The sequence below is a fragment of the Lichenostomus cassidix genome, chromosome 4 (assembly GCF_008360975.1).
Source record: "Lichenostomus cassidix isolate B80296 chromosome 4, HeHo_3.0, whole genome shotgun sequence".
NCBI lineage: Eukaryota > Metazoa > Chordata > Aves > Passeriformes > Meliphagidae > Lichenostomus > Lichenostomus cassidix.
This window is the reverse complement of record NC_139484.1, coordinates 56335445-56359466: the sequence shown is the minus strand read 5'-3', so window position 1 is coordinate 56359466 and position 24022 is coordinate 56335445. Positions and strand designations below refer to the sequence as shown.

Here is a 24022-nt window from a genome sequence, read left to right as displayed (position 1 = left end):
ATTTAGAGCAGTGTGAAACAATAATAGGTCAGACACAATCAATATAATGTTCCAGATCCAGAAGAATGACAGAGATATTTACAGCTTTATGGAACCCCACTTAATCTGTTGGATTCCCCAGCTCTTGTCTTCTTCTATTAGTGTTGGCAAATTTGGAGGTGGGGTCCACCTTGCACAGGTGCCAGCTAATATGAATCCACACTGCTGCTCTCTTCTCTGCCCAGCACAAGTGGCAGTTGGGGAGCTATTAGGGATGCTCATAATTTAGGTGAAAAGGATTAGATTAGTTCTGTCACCAGATCAGTCAGCTGACCTGGCTCCAACTGTGCCTGCACCAGTACAAGGGAGGTGACTACAAGACAAATTTAGCTTTGGGTGTGCAGTCCCTAAGACAGATTAATAATCTCTGAACTATTTTACTGCTTAGAGTCAGATTTTGTTATTTAGGAGTTCTGTTGTGAATATAAAATGGTGAGAGTACAGATTGAAAAATGGAAGTATATGGACAGACCAAAGTGACAAAGTGCATAAGGTCTCATGAAACACGAGGATCACACAAGAAGGATAAAGGCTTTTCAGAAACATCCTAGAAGTAGGATCAAAAGCAACAACCCAAAGAAAATCTTCCATTGAAAAGTCAAATTTTATCTTGAGATGCATCAAAGAAGATCTCTCCAGCAGAGATGGGTAAACAGTAATGCTGCTTTACCTACAGAAAAAGTGACAGGGGAAGGGAAGGGGATAAGCAGGCTAACCAGTGAAGTTAACCATTATAGAAAATTACTTTACAAGGTTGTATGAGCTAGTTGCTTGTGATATCACAGTAAACAGACTCATAAAATTAGCTTTATGAAGATTAAAAACATGAGTGGGTAGGATACAGGATTCTCTTTCCAGATGAAGAGCAGACCTTAGGGTGGTCGTAAGCTTTCCACTATAAATATTTCAAGTTCTAAAATAACTCCTTCCAAGAACAAAGATTTGAACCACCAGCTTTGCATTAAAGCCTATTTCTTGACCTCTTTGGAGCACTCACTCCTCCCTGCATAACAATTCATACCAAACACTGATGGATATTCAATATTAAACAACTAATTAAAATTTTTGCTGTTTTCATTGCTTTGAACAAGAAGCTGGTTTGGGCATTTTCAGGTCTTCATACAAATTGTACCTCTGCAGGTCTCATTCCTAAACTTAATTAATAGTTATTATTATTTATGACTATAATGCATACTAGTCCAAGCTTTAAATTGGTCTTCTAAAAAGAGAGCCTGTGGCTGTGTTCTTGGACCTTTTTTTCTTCATCTTTTTTCTTTTCTGAAATAACATTATTAGTTCAAATCTTGTAGCTTGTTTTTATATGACTAGTGCTTTGTCTTTGTCTCTCTTTTTCTCCCTTTTACCCTTCTGACATTTTTAATTTTAAACTGCTCCAACCTAACTTCATTCTGATTTCTTACTCATGGATGCTTCAAGGACTCACATCACTGATTATCATCCTTCCATTCTCATTAGTCCAAACCTTAATTTTATTTCAAAGGTCATATGGTCTGTATGTCCAGTGAGCACAGTAACTGGCTTGTGTTCATATACACACATCTTTCTCCTTAGCTGATACTCACAAGCCTCTTAGTGCTCTCTGAGTGAAAACTGGCCATTGCCATCTCCAAAATACTGCCAAAATCTGTCATTTCTGTTCAAATCCCATTTTGTACTCCGATCTCTGTTGTCTCTCATTCTCTGTTCCCATTCCCTGCTTTTCACTGACTTCTGAAATTTCTGATATTGACAGACATGAAGATCTGTTTCTGAGTCATTAGAAGCAGAAGAGGACACTACTGTACCAGCTCACTGTACTCTCCAGCCTGGTTTAAAATTGCCATCTGATTTTTTTTTAAATGCTATTGGGTTTGCTCCATCTTTTTTTGTTTCTCATGTGCTGCAATTCTCCCATTTGTTTTAGCAAAATACTTAGAAACCAAGGGATGAAAAGCACACCATTATTATTTCTAACAATATGAAAGTTATCTTTCCAATGCATGCCCTATCCAGACATTGGTTCAGATTCCATCTTTGCTTTAGAAAATGTTAAGTTGGTGCTTAATTCTCTACCTATCCCATCTTCTGCAACTCTCCCATTCCCATTCTCTCAGATATTTCATGCTTATGATGAATTAACCCCTGATATAACTATTCTGTGATGTTCTTTCTTTATTAAAAAAGTGAAAAGCTAACATTTGACTGAATGAGCTTTTGCAATGAATACATTTCTTCCCATTTATTTTTCTGAAAGTAGCATATAACACTGTCCCTTAAGCATTAGATGCATAAAAGAGAGGAACAGAAACCACTGCGATCATTACTAAAATAAATGCTCAAAAATTACATTACCAGAAAAACCTTGGCAGAATCAGCTAATTACAGTTGGCACAGATAGATTATGAATAGCCAGCTACAGTAATCTGAATCCTTCTGTGAGAACGCTCTAGTTTTGACTATATTTTCCTGTGGAGAGCTACCCCAAGCTGGATTGGCTTAGGTTGAAAAATTCCATCACTTACAGGAACTAAGACTACAAAATATTGTGTCTGCTTTTGGAGTCCACAGTATAGAGGATTCTTTAAAATTTTGACAGCTTTCATATGAAAGTCACCAAAATGATTAAATAATCCAAACCTCCTCTTTGGAGTGCTTGAGAGCCCTTAACAGAACTTCACATTCACATCCAGTAGAATCCAGCATCTGAACACATCCCGTTTCCCTGGCGCCCCCATTCAGTGCATAGCACAAAGCTAATGAAGTTCTCTGTGCAGGGCTTCACTTGTAGCTACTGACAGCATGGAAACAGGGCAGAAGCAGGGGACTGCAGAACAAGAAAGGATAGTCTTTAGAGCAGCCCAATGCTGCTTTAACAAACTGTTCCTGTTCCCAAGCTTTACTGTGATACTCAGTCACAGAAAAAGAATTTTCTCTAGCGTGTTTCCACAAACACCTTCTACTTTTTCAAATATAGAGCAAACCATATACAAAAGACTGCATCCAATAGCAATAGTTTTGTTGTTATTACATGGGGCAAGATGAAATCCCAAGTGCTCTGCAAAATCAGGCTCTTGCTTTTTCAGAATGGCCATCTGCCCTCAGCTGCCCCTCAGACTGCCCAGTGCCCATCCATGTGCCTTAATGCCACCCAGGCACCCTGGGAATGACAATGCCTCCTTATCTGGTAGAAGCCATGCAGCCATTCAGGTGTGGAGCTGAGATGAAATCATAGAGTCATTTAGGTTGGGAAACACCTCTGAGAACATCGAGTCCAACCACCAACTCGGCACTGCAAGGCCACCACTAAACCATGTCCCAAAGTGCCATCTCCACAGGTCTTTTAAATACCTCCAGGAATTGTGACTCCACCACTTCCATGGGCAGCAGAATGATGATGGGGAAGACCCTAAAGGAAATGAGCAGCACTGGAGCACTTTTTAGAGGGAGAGGTTGTCATCCCATGCACTGCATGCAGTGGGGAGTCTGGGAAACAATGCCTGGCGAGGCAGTTTGATGAACATGACATAACGTAATTCACAAAGGGAAACGTGTGACTAAAAATGTAGCATTTCTTTTCCCCCAAGCACCTGACTTTGCACTTTTTCCTTCTTCGCTGAAAGTATACCAACGTTGTAAAATATTGACCAGATAGCTGCCACAAACTGTTACCGACTGGGAGCAAAATAGCACCAAAATTATCTGAGCTCATATACTTCCCATGCTTGAAACTGTATTTAGAAAATCAAATTTCCCTGCACATTAAAGGACACAGTTGCATGTGTGTCTATTTAGCATGTGCAAAAGAAAATTTTGTGTACACAATGGGTATACATACAAATGGCTTTTGATTACAATGTAAGTAGTGCCTTTAGAAAATTGTGTCCCATTAAATAATTCAAATTATCCTCCTAGCAGAAGAAATCCAGAAGTGTCTAGCAAGGAACTAAATTAGTGAAAGTGAGGACTCAGAAAATATTGTCCTCTGTGTAGCAATAGTAACACCTTGTTATTGTCTTATATAGAAAACAAACAAATTGGATAATTTGTGGCTCAGATAAGCAAGCCCTGGTTAATAGAGTAATACAGGATGTAAGGGAAAATGGGAGCATGCATTCCCTGCCTAGATACCTCTCCTGACGCAGAGCAGGAGTGCTCTGCCACACTGACTGACTTTGCAAGGGGCAGATGCAGATTTAGCTCCATTAACATCAACAAAGTGGCTACCAGAGCAGACCACAGTGTGGGGAGGACATAACAGATACATCTGGGGGAGAGCTCTAAGAAATCACTCCAGCCCAGCCAGTGTAAGAAAGCAGAGATAAATTTTGAAAATCAGCTAAGCAAGATACAACTGTACTTTGAGGCTCAGGCCAGGTAGTCCTGCCTAATTGACAGTAGGGGCAGACTTTTTAATAATGGCAGAAATTTTAAGAGAATTAATCATTTTATAGATGGCAGCAAGAAATACCTGAGCACCCAATTTTGAACAGTGCTGCTAGTATAGAGCTATTGTTTTTAGAGTATATTCAAATCCATTATGCATTGAAGATATACATAAAATAGCTCACCAACTAAAAAAATTACATAGGAAAAAAAGGTAACATTGGGACTAAACTATTGTAGCTTGGTGGAAAATTCTCAATGTTAACTTCACCTTCAAACTCTGTACAGGATTCCTGTTTGCTCCTGGACTCATACTGACTGAGACTAGGTCTTGGCCTTATTATCTGATAGTTTGTAATATCTACTACTTGATGACTTGATAAGAAATTACATTTTAAAAAGCTTGATATTAATTTAAAACCTACAAGGTTTTGCTCATTATTTCAGAGACAGCCTATTCAACTCCTAGTCAGCAGCTACAGCAAAGTATGCTGACCCCATTGATGAGGCAATCAATTATGCTGGAACAAAACAAACTCGTAACTAGAAAGAAAGGAAGCCTATGGTTTTGTACAGAGCCAGAGAAAACAGAGAGAAAGAGCATTTGGCAATTGACACAGGACAAAACATTTCATTTACAGGTTCCAAGACGATATATTTTAAATTTGTATTAAATACGATTTACAAAATCAATGTTCTTCTATGCTGGACAGCTTTACTTGGAGTGAATGAAGACAAACCAGGGCACACATCCAAAGCTGTGGCTCTACAAGCATGTGGCACTCAGGAATGGTGGTTTACCTGCCAGCAACTGCAATTATCCCAACTAGCAATGATTTAGCATTCTGTGATGTCTAGAGCCCAAAAACCACAAGCTATGCCTTTATATCACAACCGTCTGAAATCCAGGTTTAAATTCTGCCTTTAAAGAAACTGCAGCACAGCTTGCTGCTGTGTGCACGTTGGAGAATAAAAATGATTAATTCCGCCCATCAGTGAAGTTTTTGCTTATGAGTATCACAAGCCTTTGCTGTGTGCAGCAGAAAAAAAAAAATTATGCTTAGTTTCTGATCCTTATTCAAAACCATGCAACAGTGCTAATTACTAAACACTGGGAAGACTGAATAAAATACCATAAAATGCTGACTTAAAACCCAACAAAACAGAACACCTTAAACCTAAGTACATTTACCACATTATTTTAGTGCATGATTTTTAGTGCATGAGTTCAGAAAAGATTTTCATGTTAAAATTAACAGAGGAAAGTAACTGAAAAAAAAGCAAATCAAAATGGAAATACACCATGTGATACATGCTGCCATGATGAGCCAAACATCTGAAAAAACGCACAGAATGATCAATCCCTCACCACAAGAAAAAAAAGACATGTAAAGATTGGCTTGAGAAAAAAAAGATTTCCTCTTGGAATCACCACAGCAGGAGCCAGAGGAAGCTTTGCACCCAGAGACCTAATGTCGTCTGTTAAGCTAACAAAACCAGTCTGGAAGAAGAAAAAAAGTAAGACTTCATCTTTTCATCCCCTTCCACTTCACTGCTCATTTCCCTAGTGCCTATCTTGATCCCAGTTTTCTTTTTCTGAGTTTTTTCCTCCCTCTCCCTCCTCTTTTCTTGCCTTTTTTTTTGATGCTGACAGAGGGAGCAGCATGGGTGCCTGATGCCAGCTGCCTCCTGACGGGAACCCTGCCTTTGTCATTTGCACTGTCGCACTGAGCAATCACAGACTGTGGCACAGAGGACCCAGAAGGGGTCAGTGGCAGAGGGAATGCAGTGAATTCCGCCTGGCCCTGGGAGCCTCGCCGAGGCTGCAGAGCTCCGTGGCTGCTGTGCTCCAGCAATGCTGCATCCCATTGTGCTCAGGGGTTGAGCAACCCAGAATGGTCACTGCCTTGTGCCACTGGACAGCTTGCAAAGAAACCACAGAAGCAGCAAACCTAAGTCAGCCACTTTCTGCCCAGTTTGCCACAAGGATGTAATGCAAATCTTGCCATGACTGAGGAGGAATCCCCAGTGGGATTCTCTCAAGGACATGCTCTAGGATGCCCCACCACAAAGCAAGGGCAGCGTCGCTGTAGGGCTGCCAAAGCACAAGAGCTGCTCTCTGTACAAAATCACAAACCAAGCCAACCACGAGAATACAATGTGCATTACACAGACATGTTAATCTTACATTTACACATGGAAAAACCCTACTGCAATGCATTATTCCTCCGAGGTTTTATGCCATATTCTTGTTTCAGTTACAATAGAGCAGACCTGCCCTGCACAACTCAGGCTGTAATTTTAACAGTAATTTTTACATTAACACCTCGTAGGCAACAATCAGCAATGGTTTATGCAATTGGGAGAGGAAGTACAACTACAGGCTATATACAAACTGTAAGGATACAGCATCTCTGTTCTGCACATTGTCTCCCCTGGAGTTCAAAGCACTCTGGGGACAGGACTCCATCCATCCATAGGGAAGGTATTACAAGATTCATAGAACTGAATGAAGTACAGCTAAATTACAGATTCAGGTACAGCTCTACATTAGGCTGAAAATAACTGTATTTCCTAGTGTCCATGTTGTCTTAAAAAAAATGCTCTGAATATATACTTGCACAATCAAAACAAATAAATTCTTGGTCAAATTAACTTGGCGTATCATTGAGCAATTAGCCTCATTTTATCCACTAATGGCACATCTATAAATTGGAAAAATCTGCATTTTAAGCTTGAAATATGAACTCTACAAATCTGTATTTCTGCGTATGCATTGTAAGCCCACACCAGGGAATACTTGCAAAAATAAAAATAAACATCTAAACTTTGAATGCACTTTAAGGGTCAAAAAGCAATGGGAACAAATGCATTATTTAATCGGAAAAACCACACTCGATTCAGTTCAAGGCTAAGGAGGAAGCTCAGGCTCCCAGAGGCATATGAAGTGAGGACTGCTTTGAGGGACTGCTGCAAAGAGGTTTGGAGCTGAGCTTTCCCTCAGCCCTGTCTCTGCCTGGGAGAGGTGGCAAGGTTGAAAAGCTGGAGAAGACAGGCAGCTTTTAATAAGAATTAGCTGCCATTTTCTCAGGCTCAGTGAAACAGGGAGGAAAAATGTTGGGAACTTCTTGCTTACAATAAAATAATGCCATTATTCAAAACTGAGAAGAAAAATGGTTAAAAAGAGGGGCTACACACATAAAGCTTGGAGTGAATGATAAAATTCTTAGCCTTTTTAATAGCCCTTTGTTACCAGCTACATCTCCACTACAGTGTCTTTGTTTTTCCTTCACCCTCATTAAGGGTTAGGTCAATTTCTTACCTGACTGACACAGGCTCTGCTCTCATTACTTTGACTCAAAGCCAACAGTAACTTTTAAAAAATGCTCACAATAATCAGCAGCTATGGTATGCTTACCCTGAGGTAGTTGAGGGTGAAGTTTGTCAGACCCATTCGAGTGATGTTTTTGGACAGCTGCTCCAGCACCTGAGGGTCTTGTGCCTAAACAACAAAGGAAAAAAGAATTTTCACTTTGCTTTTCATTCGGCTTTTTTTTTTGTTATGTGCTTAGTGGAATGTAGGGAGGGTTCCCTGAAAACCATTGCCACTGCTATGGAAAACCTACACAGTCTAAATTTATGTAATAAGCTAGAGTTCCATATGCATAGGAAAATGTAAAGCATTATGAAATTGGAGCAGACTACAGACTGCTTTCCAGTATCTTCCTTTGATCCCTGCCCATCCATTCAAAAGATAGACCTAAGAGGTCTGGTCATACAAGTGAGCAGAGCCCCACCAAAGAGCTTCCTGAGGGATTGCAGTGCATTTTGAGCCTTCTGTCTATTGGCTGGGAGTCCCAAGAGACTAAATGGAAAAAAATCAAGAATAAAGAATATATCACCTTCTTTTTGTGAGTAAGAAACTGCAGCAGAAAAACCTCATCAAGTATGTGACAATAAGCACAGTCTGGAGAACCCTTCTGATCTAAGTTATTTTCCCAGAATTAAACAGGGAAAATGCAAGTCTAGTCCTTCTCTGACCCTAGCCAGGAGCTTTACCTGTGAGACCAGCCTCCTCTTTAAAATGAGATCAATCTCATTACTAAAATTAATACCTGCTGGTTGCTGTCTCACCTGCTTCCACTCTGAATTGAAGCAGCCTCCTAAATATATAATGTTGCTCATGGCCATCCTCACTGTCCCTTAATGGGACACTGTTGAAGAATTCAGTTAATCAATCCCCTAAAATAGCAGATAATCCTGGGACAGAAATGGTGGGGCAGATTTTCAAAAGTGCTTTCTTCAAGCTTGTAATAGCGCTTTGAAAAAAGGTCCAGGCTGCTTAAGCTATTTAAAATTCCTTACTAAGAATATATCTTTATCTATGGATGTCTAAGAAACTCAGTGCCAAAATACAGGAACATCCTTGGGTCTGTGTTCTTGCCCTTTATAAAACCATAGTCCTGCCATTGATTTTGTATATCAGGGCACTGCTAGTAGGAATGCTTCTATGCTGAAGAATTGAAAGTGTCAATAAAAGTATGTTTTTGTTTCTCCACAATTTACCTTACTATATTTTGACTTTACCTGGTTGAATATTTAATGTTTTAATGTTTCACTGTGTGTGTTTTCATTCAGTAACAAAAGAAAATCATGAAATGTGGAACAAAAGAAAATCTAGATTAAAATTCTAAAGGTTTCTAAGTAAATACATGGTAATTTCTTATCTTCTGTCTATGCAAGGGTAACATCAGCTTACTTAATTTAAAGTTTAAATAATATTCGTACCTACAATAATAAAAATTCACAGACTTTTGTGTAGTTCATATCAATAGAAAGAGATTTTGGACCCAAATCATAGAGACCTCCAGGTGGGATTAAAAAGAAAATTATGTGCTAAAATAGAATGAAAACATAGCAACAGTGGCAATAATAGAGCACTGAGAAACAAGGGAGTGATGAAAGAACTTGTAAACAGACGTAGTTGCAAGCAAACCAAAATATTTATAGTTAATTGCCTTGGGTGTGAAATTTGCTGGAGTTCTTAATAAACCTAGTCTCATCTCTTCACATTAGGTCAAATGAATAAAGGATTACTTACATGCATGGCTAGAATGCTGCGTGGGACTAATTCTCTGTATTGTCTAATAGTAAAGTGCCATGTTTTTATTCTCATAAGATCATCAAAAGTAAACTCCAAGATAAGACGTCCTTCTGTGCATACCTAGAATACATAAAATGAATTAAATAAATTCCCAGGAATTTTGTTTTCAATGGTATTGTCTCATCGATTAAACAACACTGAGAAATATCAGAGCAGTATTCTATTGTTCATCTCTGCTAGATTAATTGTTTTTCATTCTCTTGGGGAGAAAAAATGAATGTGGGAAAATTACTTCATAGGCCTTACCTCAGAGACAGTAACTTATAATGGTATAGATTTTATAGCATTTTACAAACATAGAATATTGTGCGCTAAATCTTATTTATTGCATCAATTCTCTTCCCCTCACAGTTTGCTCCTGCTAATTAATGACTGAACCTTGCAGTGGAGGTGACTGTGGTGCAACTGAGTGCACTTGATGGCAAGTTGCTGAACCAGTCATTCCCAACCTGTTTTAGGCTGTCCTTTCCTTACTATAGCTTGGCATAGAAACCTTTCTTTCATGTCCAGCTGGAGTAGGCAGCGCCCTGAATGCCTGTGGCCAAACCTGGGGTTTTTTTTCCTAAATTTTCCCTTGACTTTTCAAAGTGTTCTTGTCTTTTCCAAATATTTTGGAAAAGCTTGGTTTATTTTTTTGTGGTTTTGGTTTTTGTTTGCTTTTTTTAGTTTCTTATCTAGTTTTATTAGTCCCCTCTTCCAAGGAAAGCCAGATGGGTGGCTGCCATGGGGCTCTGTGAGCTGCACTGCCTCGGGTTTGAGAGCAAGGGGAGAAGAGGAGAGCCAGGACAATGGAGCTGCTTCCACAGAAAGTGGCTCACACAGCTTTGTCAGGAATCTTGTCTAAGAAAGGACAGAAAATACAGGAGCAATAAATGCAGGAAGTGGGTACTACCTATAAATGAAAAATAAAATAAATTACTGGGGACTTTTAAACAACTCTCCACAATTTTATGTGGCAATAGTACTGTGGCTGTGGACTTCTTTAAGGTCAAAAATACAAGCCCAGCATAGTATTATAGCCATATACTGGGGGTACTGTGGAGTATTGAAAATGATATCTGATTTGAAAATTAACTACCACTCATGATTTATTTGAACTGGATATTTACACGTACAATTCCTGTTCATAGTCAACTTGCAAGTGCAGGGTACAGAGATATTTTGGAAAAAGTTGTAATGCCTTTAAAAAGAAAAGGTTTCTGCACCTTTAATTTTAACACAGCTGGTATTTGATTGGAAAATAACTATCCCCAACTCAGCTGAGTCTGTTGAGCCTTTTTACAAGCTCCAACTCAGGCTTGCCCAGCTCTCACTTGGTCAATGTTTGGCTTTTCTGGTTAATAGTTCACTTAATGTCGTAGTTTTTCCTCATTGTTTCTACAAAAACACATAGGTAATTTTAACAGGCATACTATATATACAAATTCCTGCAGACCCCCTGTGAAGGAGAACCTTGCAACAGGTTCTCATCTGCCCTTTTCAACACACCTTAGTGATGCCTTCAAATATTTAATGTGCCTTATGTTTCACCCTTATTTTGATTTTCACGTCACCTGCACTATGATGAGAAGAAATTACACAAGGGTACACATGCACACACATAAGGATTCACAGAAGAAGAATATTTTGTATTAATGTTACTGTGTCGAGGCCAAAGATCCTGGTTACTGACCAGTTAACATGAAAATATTTCAGGTTTAAAATAAGTTTTTATAATAATGCCTGTGGTTTCTCAAATGTTTCTTCTCTTAAGCTCAAACCGCCAAAGCTCATAGCAGATTTTAGGCACTGGCATTAACAAATTTCAATAGAAAAATTTAAACACTTTCCTCATATTACAGTGGTAAAAATTTATACATCTCATAAAGGAATTTAATTTCCTTACATGAAGTAGAATTTTACACATTGCTTTTAATCAATAAAATTGGCACAGTTCTTATTTTAAAAGGGCTATTTTTTTTTCTGAAAGCTGCCTTTTACATAGAATCCAAAAAATCAAAAGGGTCTCCAATTAAGAAAACATTTTCTGTTGTGCTGAATTCATGTTACCGTACTGTGAGCTCTGACATTTTGTTTCTGTGGTAACCAAAATCAGCTGATTAGTTGGCATGGCAACAGAAAAGATGTAATCCCAGCAGACACACTCTAATCAATGCCCCCAGCACAGATGGTCTCCGGAGGATCAACAAGAAAGAGGCTGGCAGGCATTCAGTGTATCACGTGGTTGCTCTAGACTAGGCCAGGAAAAAACTAAAAAAGAACATTTCTCAAACTAACCAATAGCTTTTTAACCCCTTCACTGCACTTATTAATTGTAGGAATTTCTACTGCTTGTGCCTATGAAAACCAACCAAGGTCCTGTGCCTTATTGCTCACAATTTCATTCTCCTAACACTGGGCATCTTTGCAAGTGTTCCCCCTTTATTAACTACCATTTCTCAAACACGAGCTGCTGCTTGAAAAGAAACCTAAAGCTTATCCAAATCTGGGCAATGCCTAGTATTATTAGTAAGGATTAAAATTGCTGAGTTGCAAGGGCTTCACCAACAAAATCCAGCTGATGGCCCCACTGTTGGGAGCAAGAAGATAGTGGTGAATGCATGGGGTGCTCACAGCTTTAGTGGTGAAAGCAATGCCCACCTCTGCCAGTCTGCTGGGACACACAAACATTGAAAACTGTTGAAAAACAGTTTTCCTACACATAAAGTGGGAGTGCCAGAGTTGGAGTAAACACAGTGAAAGCAGAGACTTAGGAGGACTCCTAGAACTTTCATCTACCTGAAGAAAAAAGTGCAGCATCTCCCAGGTAAATAAACAAACATATTAGGCTTGGCTTCAGTATATTACAACATTTTAATTATGCCACTGAACTGTTATAAATTCTTTATACTATTTATTTATATCTTGATAAAATAATTTTTAAGTGCATGACACTTTACAAGGACCTCTTAGCCTCTAAAGACAAGCTGGACTATTCATATTCTGACTGCTAGGCATGTTCTGGCCAAATTTGTTTGAAAAGAACTGGAAATGCCATTTTATATATTCATCCAATACTTCTGTATGCAGTGAGTTGCTCTAACTAGCAAAATGTTGAAATGAATAAAATACATTTGATTCTTGATTCTGCGGATTCTTGATTCAATACATAATGAAAAGTGTTTCAGTCTGCTTTTCAGAACTTAGTGAATTTGCAGCTGAGAATTTGCTTGTGAAACTGAAACAGTTTGTAGTTTTTCATTAACCACCCCCCACCCCATGGTAGTTTCACTGGGTCAGATTCAGATATGATCCAAGGAGCTACACAGTAGTGCTTATTATGAGAGGTCTGCTTTGTTCCATCACCGATAGTGTGAGAGTAGGAATTTACCTTTGGGTAAAAGATCTGTGCCCTCAGTATCTCTGCTAGAAGTTAAACAAGCACAGCTGAGACAACATTCAGCTCTAACTGATTTCTGAGTGAGTAATATATTCTCTTCTCCCCTATTCCACCAACTACAGTGTTTTACTTCAGATTTGCTCTTACTAACAAGTCATATTTTTAACATACAGGCATTAAACCCCCTAACTGTTCTAGAATCCAAATCACATCCCCACCTGAACTCTCCTACCAGGACACAGAGGTTTATCCTGGAATCTGCAAGAGAAATAATCAGGGCTGAGGCAAGCTGTGCAGTACCAGGGCTGCAGCAGACAGATCCACTGCACACAACAGGACAGTGCCACAGGAGGTAACTGTGCCACTCACTCGAGGTGGGCACCCAACCCTGTCCATTCTGTTCCTCCATCTCTGACTTGCTGGATGCTAGCCTGCTTTCCAAAATAACAACACTGTCCAGTGCTGCCATGATAAGTAAAATAGTCTAATTCAATTGAGAAAAGTGTTCTGTATTTACTGGTTAAAAAACCCCAAACCAACCCCCTTTTATTTGCTGTTGCATTGAAGCTAACACAAAGGGAAATGACACAGAAATCGCTTCAGGGAGCTCAGCAGCGAAGCAGCTACTGCGTAACTTTGGCACATCTCCTGCACATGGCCAGGACTGGCAGCTCCTCACGAGCAGGGAGGTGGCAAAGAGGTGCTAACAGGAATATCAGATCTCTTCCCTGTCTCTCTGTGTCTGTGTAAGCCACAGGGGCTGGAGGGGCTCAGGCTGCCTGGCTCAGCAGTGCACCACACACCAGCATCCTCCTCTGCCTCTGAGCCACACCCCAAGGGCAGAGAGGGCCCTGCAAAGGCATGGGACTCACATATGTGCCAAAACATAAACCATGGAAACCTGGTCATGATGCAGTCAATAGCCTGTGACTTAAAACCTCCACAGTCCTGCGGGCCAAGGGCAACATGGATTAGCTGCTTTCTTCTGTTCCCCCTTCTCCTGTTGTTCTTTTCTTCACAGAAAAGTTAAAGGCAAACAGGTACAAGATGGAAAACCATTATTTCCTGTTAATGTATTAAAATGTATTCACTCCCATTTTGAAAACAGTTTACTGATTTTTTTTTTAATATAAGAAATTTTTTGTTTTAATTTTTATTTTTCACCCTTTTGGTACTGCATTTTTATATATATATACCCATTTTATTTACAGGACTAGATGTGCCCAATGCATGAAGATAAATCACTATCAATTACAAATATTGAATATTCACTAACTTGACCCAGAGCGTGTTTCAATCAATTGACTCCTTCCATTGACTTCATTATCCTTTGGATTGGCATCCTACTGTATTAAATCACAATTTTTCTAGAGATTTATTGTACTAGGTAAGTATCAAATGTAATGCATACCACCCCAAATGGTAGATACCAGCAATATGAAATCTCACTGCTGCTTTAAAATCAAACCCAGAGAAAAGGAGATGGGCAGGCTGAATTTAATTCACTTAATACTGATAGTTCTGGCAACCTGGCGTTATGTGCTTCTCTTGCAATCTTTCTAGGAGAATTGCAGGAGATACCCACAGAATTTTCCAGTCACATAATGAATATAGAAAACAGTAATTAAATGGCTCCAAGGGCTTTCAGTATTAGAAACAGTCTACCAGAAAAATTCAACAGCCAATATTTTTCACCCTTATACACACTAAAAAAGAAAACAAAAAACCAACAACATGCTTTATTGAGTCTTCCCTGTTACCTTGGTAAACATGGGTTTTCCATGCTGAGTGACCATGGTGCATTGATCACAGTCCACTGTGATGGATGAGTTGTGGTATGACTCTTTTGAGTGCTTGAGAATGTAATACAGGTCTGTTACACCTCCTTCAAAGACAGTGCTAAAATAACGAGGAATGAGGGTTCTTCCAATTGCTGTGAGGAAAATACAAAGCAGAATTCAGCAAATGCTCTAGGTTATAAAATCTCAAACCATTTGCTAACAGCACATGAATAATTTTAAGTGCAATGAAATCAAACTTTCATTTAACGAATATAATACATGTTCTCTCCCTTTTGTAGAAACAAAGTTGTGCCTGCTCCCACTGAAATCAAAGAAAATGGCTGACTCCATTCAGAGGGAGTGGGCTCATCATATTTAATCTTTTTACATTGATGGCAAGTTAGAGTCACTCTTGAAACCATCTGCAAGGTTTTTTGTCCCGAAGTAATTATTATACAAAAACCCACATGATGTCAATTACTACTAAAAGCTGAATATTACCCGTAAGTGTATAAATACAAGTGGTGTGTATTGACAGAAATATACTCCTACACCCAAAAAAGCAAAGCACATTTATATAAGGGGGTTGTGTACACATATATGTCTGTGTGTGAATTGATATTTATATATTTATATATACCCACCCATACATACACACACCCATGCACATGCACTCTTGATTCAATAGGAGGGCTACTACTGAGAAACCAGACTACTGGGGATTGAAGGAGGACCTGAGCATGGAAAACTAGAATGTTATACAATATATGACTACCCACAGATCAGTCTGAGACCTCTCTTTAGATCAGCATTTATGTCACAGGCTACAAAGTCTGAGCAGATACCTGAACTCACTTATATGCACCACTTGAACCCCAAACTGTGCCCTAAAGGTACTCAACTGAGCAATACTTAGTTGGGCAAAACTCTCACTGAAGACACACCTCTCACTTCAGTAGCTGTGTCAGGTAAGTTTTACAAGGCCTAATTCCAAAAATGTAATAGTGAGAGTGAGCTTCTGAGTGTACTTCAGATGCACAAACTAGCAGCAGCCCTGACATCAAAGGCAATTATATCATATGCAACTGATGCTTTCCATCTCCTTTACAGATAAATCTGAATGTAACCACAAGCCTGGTATAACAGAACACTTCAGTTTATAATAGATGGATACTTCCATACCAAATGACTCATTGCTTTGCAAGCATTAATCAATCCACAGTAATTTTGAGTGGTGGATACATAAAAATTGCCTCCATTTGATAGGGAAAAACCAAGCAATCTGGATGGTCTCTTGGAACAATGAGACAGAAAAGTCACCATCAACAGGCAAGATTAGAGTTCATTAGTTCCTAATTCTAATTTGTCTGTTAGGACTGTGTGGTGAGTCATGCATCCCTCATTTGCTGTATACTTCTGAAAGTGATTTCTTAAAAAGCTATTTTCATAGAAATTTTGCCAGCATATGAATAAAGGCTCCTGAACCTAAAAATGCATTTGCAAATGGGTGTTGCAAATAAAAAAATATGAAATTTTCACAGTAGTGAGTAATGTTTTTGTTCTGTGCATTGCAATGTGGAATATTGTATAGGCAGTCATAATGCATATTGTATAATGAAAATATGCAAATATATAAAATAAGGATTTGTTAAACCTTTTGCTGTAATATCAGATATCATTATATATGTAGTTTAATGTACAAAAATATACCACACTCTCTGGAAGTGGCTGACAATTCAGTGAATACATTGAAAGAATGTTATACGACTCTAGATCCTTAAAAAGCTCCACCCATTACCCATGCATATAACAGTTTTTTATAGTCTTTTAATTTAATTTAGAAAAACTGAAGTCCAGTGTATTAGCATAGGATTTAATTCATGGTTTAACTCAAATTTCTTCATGTTGGTGTGGTATGTAGTAAAAAGTGAAATTTACCCATCAAGTTAATTTCTTGCTCCCCTAAGGCTAATTAGTGCAAATTAAATTTCCTGCTAATCATCTTAAGCAGCAAATGGGCGATATGAAAATCCAGCATTCCAACTGATTGTGATAAACCTCTATTCATGTGACTTACACACTGCATAAATATCTTGAAACTATTTAACTGCAGTTTATAGACTGTTCCCAAAGTAGCATGGTCATATGGTGTTGCTTTTTGCCCTGTATTTACAGCTACAACACATTAAAGAAAGCTAGAGATGCATTAAATAGTTGATTCTTATTACTAGTAAGCATTTTTAATAAAAATAATTTCCTAGTAAGTGTTATCTATGCTTGCCACAGGGATATGCTACTGTGAAGAGCAAAGTGGGAGACCAGAAGGGTGAAGAGGAATAGAGGTGCTCACAAGGATATGCTCCATGACACCTGATTTTCCACGACAGATGCATGTGCAGACCCTGTCATTCTGTAAAACTGAAAATAACTGATGCAAATATCCAGCATAAATGTTTAGAGCTAAATATTCAGCTCCAGAAGAAAGAGTAATGGAAATCTATGTTAATGAGCAGACCTGTCCTCAGCTCACTATGTTGCCTTGCCATGGAAGACTGAAGTATGTTCAAGGTTTTGGTTCCCTTCCCAAAGCACTCCGTGTCTTAAAAAGATCATTTCATTTCTAGGATAAACATGAAACTCTACAGCAGTAACAAGGGGTTGTTTTTGTGCAGGAGATGGCATTTCCAAGAACAACAAAAGGCTGTGGAATAGCTCTTATGAGGCCTAGAGATCATCACAAACCTTGTGCCTATTTTAGTGCAAAGGACTTTTCCTTCAATTTTTCTCTTCCAAAACATAACTGTGTAGATGAGTATGCAAGCCCATATGTGTGTGCACTCCCTGCTCTGCTGCATGCATGCATACAATTGTTCTCTGGGCAAAAGAATGAGAACATGGCAAAGGCACTTTTCCTTCCCTGCTTGCCAAAGATGGACATGCTCACGTGTGGATTTACAAACTCCACCTGTGCCTGCCACTGTATGTCAGCAAGATTTCAGCAACACCATGGATCTTCTGCTAGTGATTGCTGAAGGATCCTTCCTAGGAGGACCCTGAAGAATGTGGAGGCAGGATTATGGGACAGCCAGATACTTGGGGCCTCTTCAGGATGTGGTTCAGCCATCCTTGTGCCAGTGAAGTGAATTCACCCCTTGCAGAGCACAGAGCAAGCTCTATGCCAGCTTGGCCTTGGTTTGCAATTCTTCAGTGGCAGCCACAGCAATAACAGAAAGCATAGTCTAAATAGCACATCCAATCACCACTGGGGCTGAATGAAGCTTTATGCACTACTGCAGTTGGAATTCCTTCATATTTTGGAACTTTTTTGGAACTTGGCTTTTAGTCCACAGAATACATGTTCAAAAATGTGTGTCCGTGCATGGTTTTGTAGGGTAGGGCCCCTGCTACCACACCACACTTTCCTAAAGGAGAATCACATGGAGCCCTCAGAGGCAGCACACAGACCTCAGCCACAGGAGCTCTGAGCTGAGCATTTGCAGTAGCAGTTTGAGTATGGAGAAGTTATTGTAATTTCCTTTCCTGGTGTCAGGGCTTTATTCTTTCTCCAGTTTTTTTGGTTGTTTACATGGGTTATCTTCCAAGCTCACTGTTCAAATCCCACTATCTCCCTATCTTCCCCCCTCCTCAAATGCTGCCCCTTTTTCTTTTCCTCAAGGACACTCATTGACCTTCCCTAAATCTACATGATTTCTTCATTCTTTTCACTTAAGATGGCCCAGTTATTTAGTCTCAGTCTCAGTCTCCTTGTTCTCCTCCACGCTGCCCAAAATGCCAACTTCACACACAGTTTTTCAGTGCCCTTCCTACCCAGCCAGGCTTCCACAGCTCCTTGTCCAGGGCTCCCTGCCTTAGCAGCCTAAGCGCTCCTTCTGGATCTCGATTTTGTGGGTTCCTCCCCCACACCCCCGTTCTTTCTCTGTACTTTTTCCACTCTGTCTACTCGTAACAAGAAGATTCTTTCAGCAAATTAATCCCATTTATCCTTCCTTCCTTCAGCTTCTCATCAGCAAGGGACCAGTCAAGAGGACCTTTTCCCTCTGTGCCTCCCACCCAGCCAAACATCCTCATTCCTTGTATTTTTCTCATTGACTTCCAACTCTCCCTTACTCAATCATCCTACATCTTCTCGTTTCATCTCCCCATTACTATTTCTCACTCCTCTATCGTATCAATGTCATGTGGTCCTGATTTCCACCCTCTCTTTTTTTTGCCTTCTCTTCCATTTTCTTTGCTCTACATTCAGGTCAAGTTCCTTCCTTCGTAAGGCCAACTGGATCCGAGGCACATCCACCAGCAGTGTAGAAGGAAGGGTTTCCTGCTCTTGTAGGCACCACTGGCTGAACCTTCCCAGTGGGTTTTGTAATGGAAATTACTATGATTCCACATAGCCCTGAGCTGCACAATATCTCATCGTTCTATGTAGTTGGCATGTGGACACCCCACTGGGCTGCAACTATGTTCCTGGGAAGGGAGACATTGGAAATTTTAGCTGTCAAACTCTGTAAACCTGTGCTGAATACCTGAGAATGGGTGGCTTTCTCTTACCCAAATATTTAGAAATCTAATAAATTTAGTCAGATTTCCACAAAGAGGACAAAAGGGATACCCCTACCACAAACGGGAGAAACCCTACCTCAAAGCATACAGATTTTTAAACATTTAAAAAACAAAATTGCAACACTTTTGTAACACGGAAAAAATACCTTCATCTATACAAATAATAACAACAGGCTTTTACTGTCCCATTACCCAGAAAAGACCATTTAATAATGTGAAATGTGACACCCCACATTGAAAAATACTGTATATAGTAGAAGGAAAATTCACCTGCCCCTCAGCATTCAGGCATTAATTCCAGATCACTGGAATGTTGTTTTAAATTACCATTTTGTCCTGGGCAGGATTCCTTCCTAGCTATCTGAGGATGTACCATTTCTTATGAGAAGTGGATACTGCCACTTAATCTTTGCTTGATTTGTGCTAGCAGTTGCCCAGATAGCAAAGCAAACTGGCAAAGATCAGCTGCATTTAGCAACAAGAACTAGTTACTTATATGAAAATGTCTAAAAGAAAGGCATCTCTGAAATGAATATTTTTCACGAAACAGAATGCTGTCAGCCACTGGCATGACATAAGTTCAGCCAATTTTATGACAGCTTGGCTACACGTGATTCCATGCACCTTTTCTGTGCATCAGAGACCAAAAAACTATTTTAGAATTGAAGTAAGACAGATTTGTGACACTCTTCCAAACATGAGTGGCCCAGAAATCAATTAACTCAATCTATGAACAGAGGCAAGAAGCTTTATAGGTCAGTAACAGTTATATTCTGTATAATTCCTCAAGTATCACACATGGGGAATTCTAAAGAATAGAATGAAACCATCTGACATTAAATGGCCCAATGCCTGCCTCTCAAAGAGAGATACACTGAGGTCACACTCCTGCTTTTTGGCCTGGGCATGGAACAATGATGATCAGGGTGTTCCTCTCTCACCCTGATGCTAGGAATAATTATTTTCATGCTATCCTTTTGTCTATTTTCCCCTTTAAATATGTTTCCCTGAGCATAAAACACTTCATTCTGCCAGGAATATGTTTAACTCTAGAATTATTTTTCCATCCCAAACTGAGCCAAAAAGTCCAATGATCTCTAGATGGGATTGCTCATAACTTGTTCAGGGTTTTTCCAAGCCTCAGGTGAGCTGTGGGTAGAAAGCCAGCCAAAAATGTAGTTTGCAATATAATTTTGGTACCACCACACGGTGGGGTGGTGTTGGTACTGTTGTATGGTTGGGTTTTTTTCCCCCAAGGAAGATTTGAGTAAAATAGAAAGTAAACATGTTTTTCTAGTTCACAGGAAATTGGTATTATTTGTGGGCTAGGAATAGTAGAAGAACATTTCCTCCCTTTGTGTGCCAAAGATAGGCTGTCCAATGCCCCCAGTACAGAATGAAGGGTCATGGCCTTTTTGCAGAAGCAGGGCTTGATGGCAAACCCCTTGTTGGTCACTGAACTGCCCAAGTGTTGCCTTTACAGTAGAAGCTCTCAGGATTGCACACTTGGATTTCGCATACACACCATGTACAATAACCGCTGAGTTGGTGTAGAAAAGAAACAATGGATGTGTTAATCAGTGAAATGAAAATATTGGTTTTATTGTTTTCAGGCTGGTTTTTTTGCAGTTTGAATCCTGTCAAGCCCTCTGTCTTTAATTAAAGTTAGGTTATAAAATAAGTAATAAAACAGAAACAAATAAAACCAAAAAATATAAAAGATAAAAAGCCTTTAAAAGATCCACAGAATCAGCAACAGAATTAAAAAAAACCCCCTCTGCCTATAGCTTAAAGGCATTCTGGAAGCTCTGGTGCAGCCTGCAGCTGATTATCTCATCAACATACTATAGATGGGCTTGAGGAACTCTGCTGGTTAGGGCTGTGGGGTTTTTTTTGGCTCCCAACACAAAATGTTGAGCTGTCCCATAAAGCTCTAGGCAGACTATGAGAATCTCTTGCTTGAGAGATTATCACAGTTGGATCTCAGTAATTAAATGGAGATGTAACTAACTCTCCTCAGCCAGATGCAGGGACTAGGGAAGCCAGGAGACAACAGCCCATTGATTGCAAATGAACCTTCCTGGGCACTGCAGAAGAGAGCATGAGCTTTCTGTTAATTGTTAATTGACATCTCTGGGCATGGCTAACTGACATCTGCGTGAGCCAGAGCTTGGCATGTTCATTAACATATGTTTCTGTAACTGAAGTAAACAAATCAGTGCACACAAAGCAAAACCTCATGGAGTTATTTAGTGATATCATTGCTGTGATTCTGCCTATACTTCTATTTACCCAAAATTGTCCCAGTGAAAGAGAATATCAGCTGTGTTTTCTTCCAGACACTGTCCATCTGTCTGGGATGTGGAGGGAGGGATCTCTCTCCGAAGCTGGACAACAGCTAGGCTCCAGTTTTCAGTACTGTGACCTGCTCTCTGGAAGAGCTGCAAGGCAGGATGCTCATGGGACTGCTCCTCCACCTCTGTAAGACCTTATCTGCTGAGAGGATTCGAACCCAAACACAAATCTGTCAATTCCTAAGAAAAGCTACTGTCAGATTTGATAGTGTGGCACGGAAGGCAGTGAAAAGACAGTCTAATAAGTCCAAATTCTGTCTCAGAGACATGTGGGCCATGTTGATTAAACCACCCACATGTATCCAAGGCAGAATCTGGCACACACAGACCTGTCCTTTTTTAATCCCTATCTAGTGTGTTAGATTGGGTTTCGATCATGTAGACTACTTACAGAATAGAAACTAGAATGGATGATTAATTTCCACTTATAGAAATTTCTAGTTATTTATACAAATTAAACATTAAGAGTAAATGTATTATATAAAATCCATACAATAGTATTAATGATAATACTATATTAGAGTACACTAGTGTACTTTTAATAGCATTATACTTGTAATACACAACATTGTATTTACACATTCAGAAACCATCTGTATAATCTACACACATTGTCAATTTTAAGCTGCATGAAGTTTGGAAGAGAGTGGAAGTAGTACCTCCATATTGCTAATAAAGCACACCTTTTGAGGAGTAAAATTAGCATGTTATATATATTCTTCCCATGTACTTAAAATTGTGTTTTTATTTTTAATTATCTATTTAGCAGCTTTTGGATACTGTGGAAATCTTATGTTTCCAACCAATTCGCCTTTGTTCTCAGTTTTGTAACAAAATTACAAAGTGGGATGTGTAACACACAGTCAGTACTGTTATTGAGTGATTTGAATCCTCCCCACAACCAGAACCAAATGGTTTTGTTTAGATCCATGATACTTTCATGGTATCTACAGTATCTTATTTATTTTGTATCAACAATATTGTCTACAGTTAAAGGCTATAACCCAAAATATTAAAGCTTATAAAGTTGCAAATGTCTAGGGTTTTTTCTCCAATTCTTTCTAGCCTGTCTAATTCAATCATTGTGTTAGGTCTGACTGTGCCTTTTCTCCAGTATTTTCTAACAATATTTTACTGTGGTGAGGATTTGTGTATAATTTTGATTCACTTGGCAGAGTATTTCTTTTCTTTCAAAAGAGTGTAACCAACACTACAATCCTCTAAAACACACTTGAGTCAAGAGCAAGGAACAGAAACTATGACAATGAGACCTCCGCTACACTCCCCACACCTTATGACCCTTATTCTCAACAGACACATAATCTGCAACTCAGTCTTAAATCCTTCATCGCTCTGAGGAGAGACAATATTTCACTATAATTCATTTTGGTACAAACATTCAGAAAAGAACTATAAAACCCTCTACATGTCTCAGCACAAAGCTAAACTGCATCAGCGTAATTTTTAATTAAGGCTCAGCCAGCCTACCTATTACAATAAAATCTTCTCTTTTTCTTATTATGCTGGCAGCAGACCACCAGTCTTTAAAGAACTGCTCACTACAAAATTCATTCATCCATCAGATCTTGGTATTTCAGCCCCAGGCTAAGAGAGTCTGGACTATGGAATGTAGAGAGCAAGCAGCAGAGTCCAAGATGCCTTTCACAGGAGAGCACCTGGACTTGGAGAGCACCTCTGGGCATCATCACACCCTCTGCTCAGAGCAGGGGCATCTGCACTGGCTTGTCTAGGGCTGTGTCCAGTTGGGTTTTGAATATCTCTGAAGATGAAGTGCAAGTGTTTGACCACCTTTAAAGGAAAACAGTTTTTCTTGTGTATAAATGGAATTTTCTGTGTTTTGCTTTGTGCACAGTGCCTCTTGCATTACACTGGGCAATACTGAAAAGTCTGACTCTACCTTCTTTACTCTGTCCCCATCATATATTTACACACATTATAGGCTTCTCCAGGCTGCAGAATCTCAGCTCTCTCAGCCTCTCCTCACATAGCAAATCCTCCAAGCCTGTTATCATATTCAAGTCTCTTTTCTGGAATCACTCCAGTATATCCATGTCTTGCCTCTAAATGGTGAGTCCAGACTGAATATCCAACACCAGATGTGTCTCAACAGAGCTGAAGGAAAGATCACCTCCCTCAAGCTCTCCTTCACACAGCCCAGGAGGCTGTTGATTTCTTTGCTGCATTGGCACATTGCTGGCTCACAGTCAGCTTCATCTCTCAGCTCCTTTCCTGCAGGTCTCATAACCACTGTCTCAGGCTGAAGCACAAATAGCAGAGCACCAGCCCTGCACAGTTCCGTACCAGCTTCAAGCTTTAATTTTTT

General features: G+C 39.5%; 1 protein-coding gene across 10 annotated transcripts in view; it reads right to left on the bottom strand.

Moving 5' to 3' along the window:
• Positions 1-24022, bottom strand: part of LDB2 (LIM domain binding 2) — a 214913-nt gene that overhangs the window by 37789 nt on the left and 153102 nt on the right. For all 10 annotated transcript variants that reach the window (XM_085059288.1, XM_085059287.1, XM_085059289.1 and 7 more), the window contains 3 exons: positions 14726-14898; positions 9524-9646; positions 7841-7924 (listed from right to left, as the gene is read on the bottom strand). In XM_085059288.1, coding sequence (XP_084915414.1) covers positions 7841-7924; positions 9524-9646; positions 14726-14898 — 380 coding nt within the window. The remainder of the gene's footprint in view (positions 1-7840; positions 7925-9523; positions 9647-14725; positions 14899-24022) is intronic.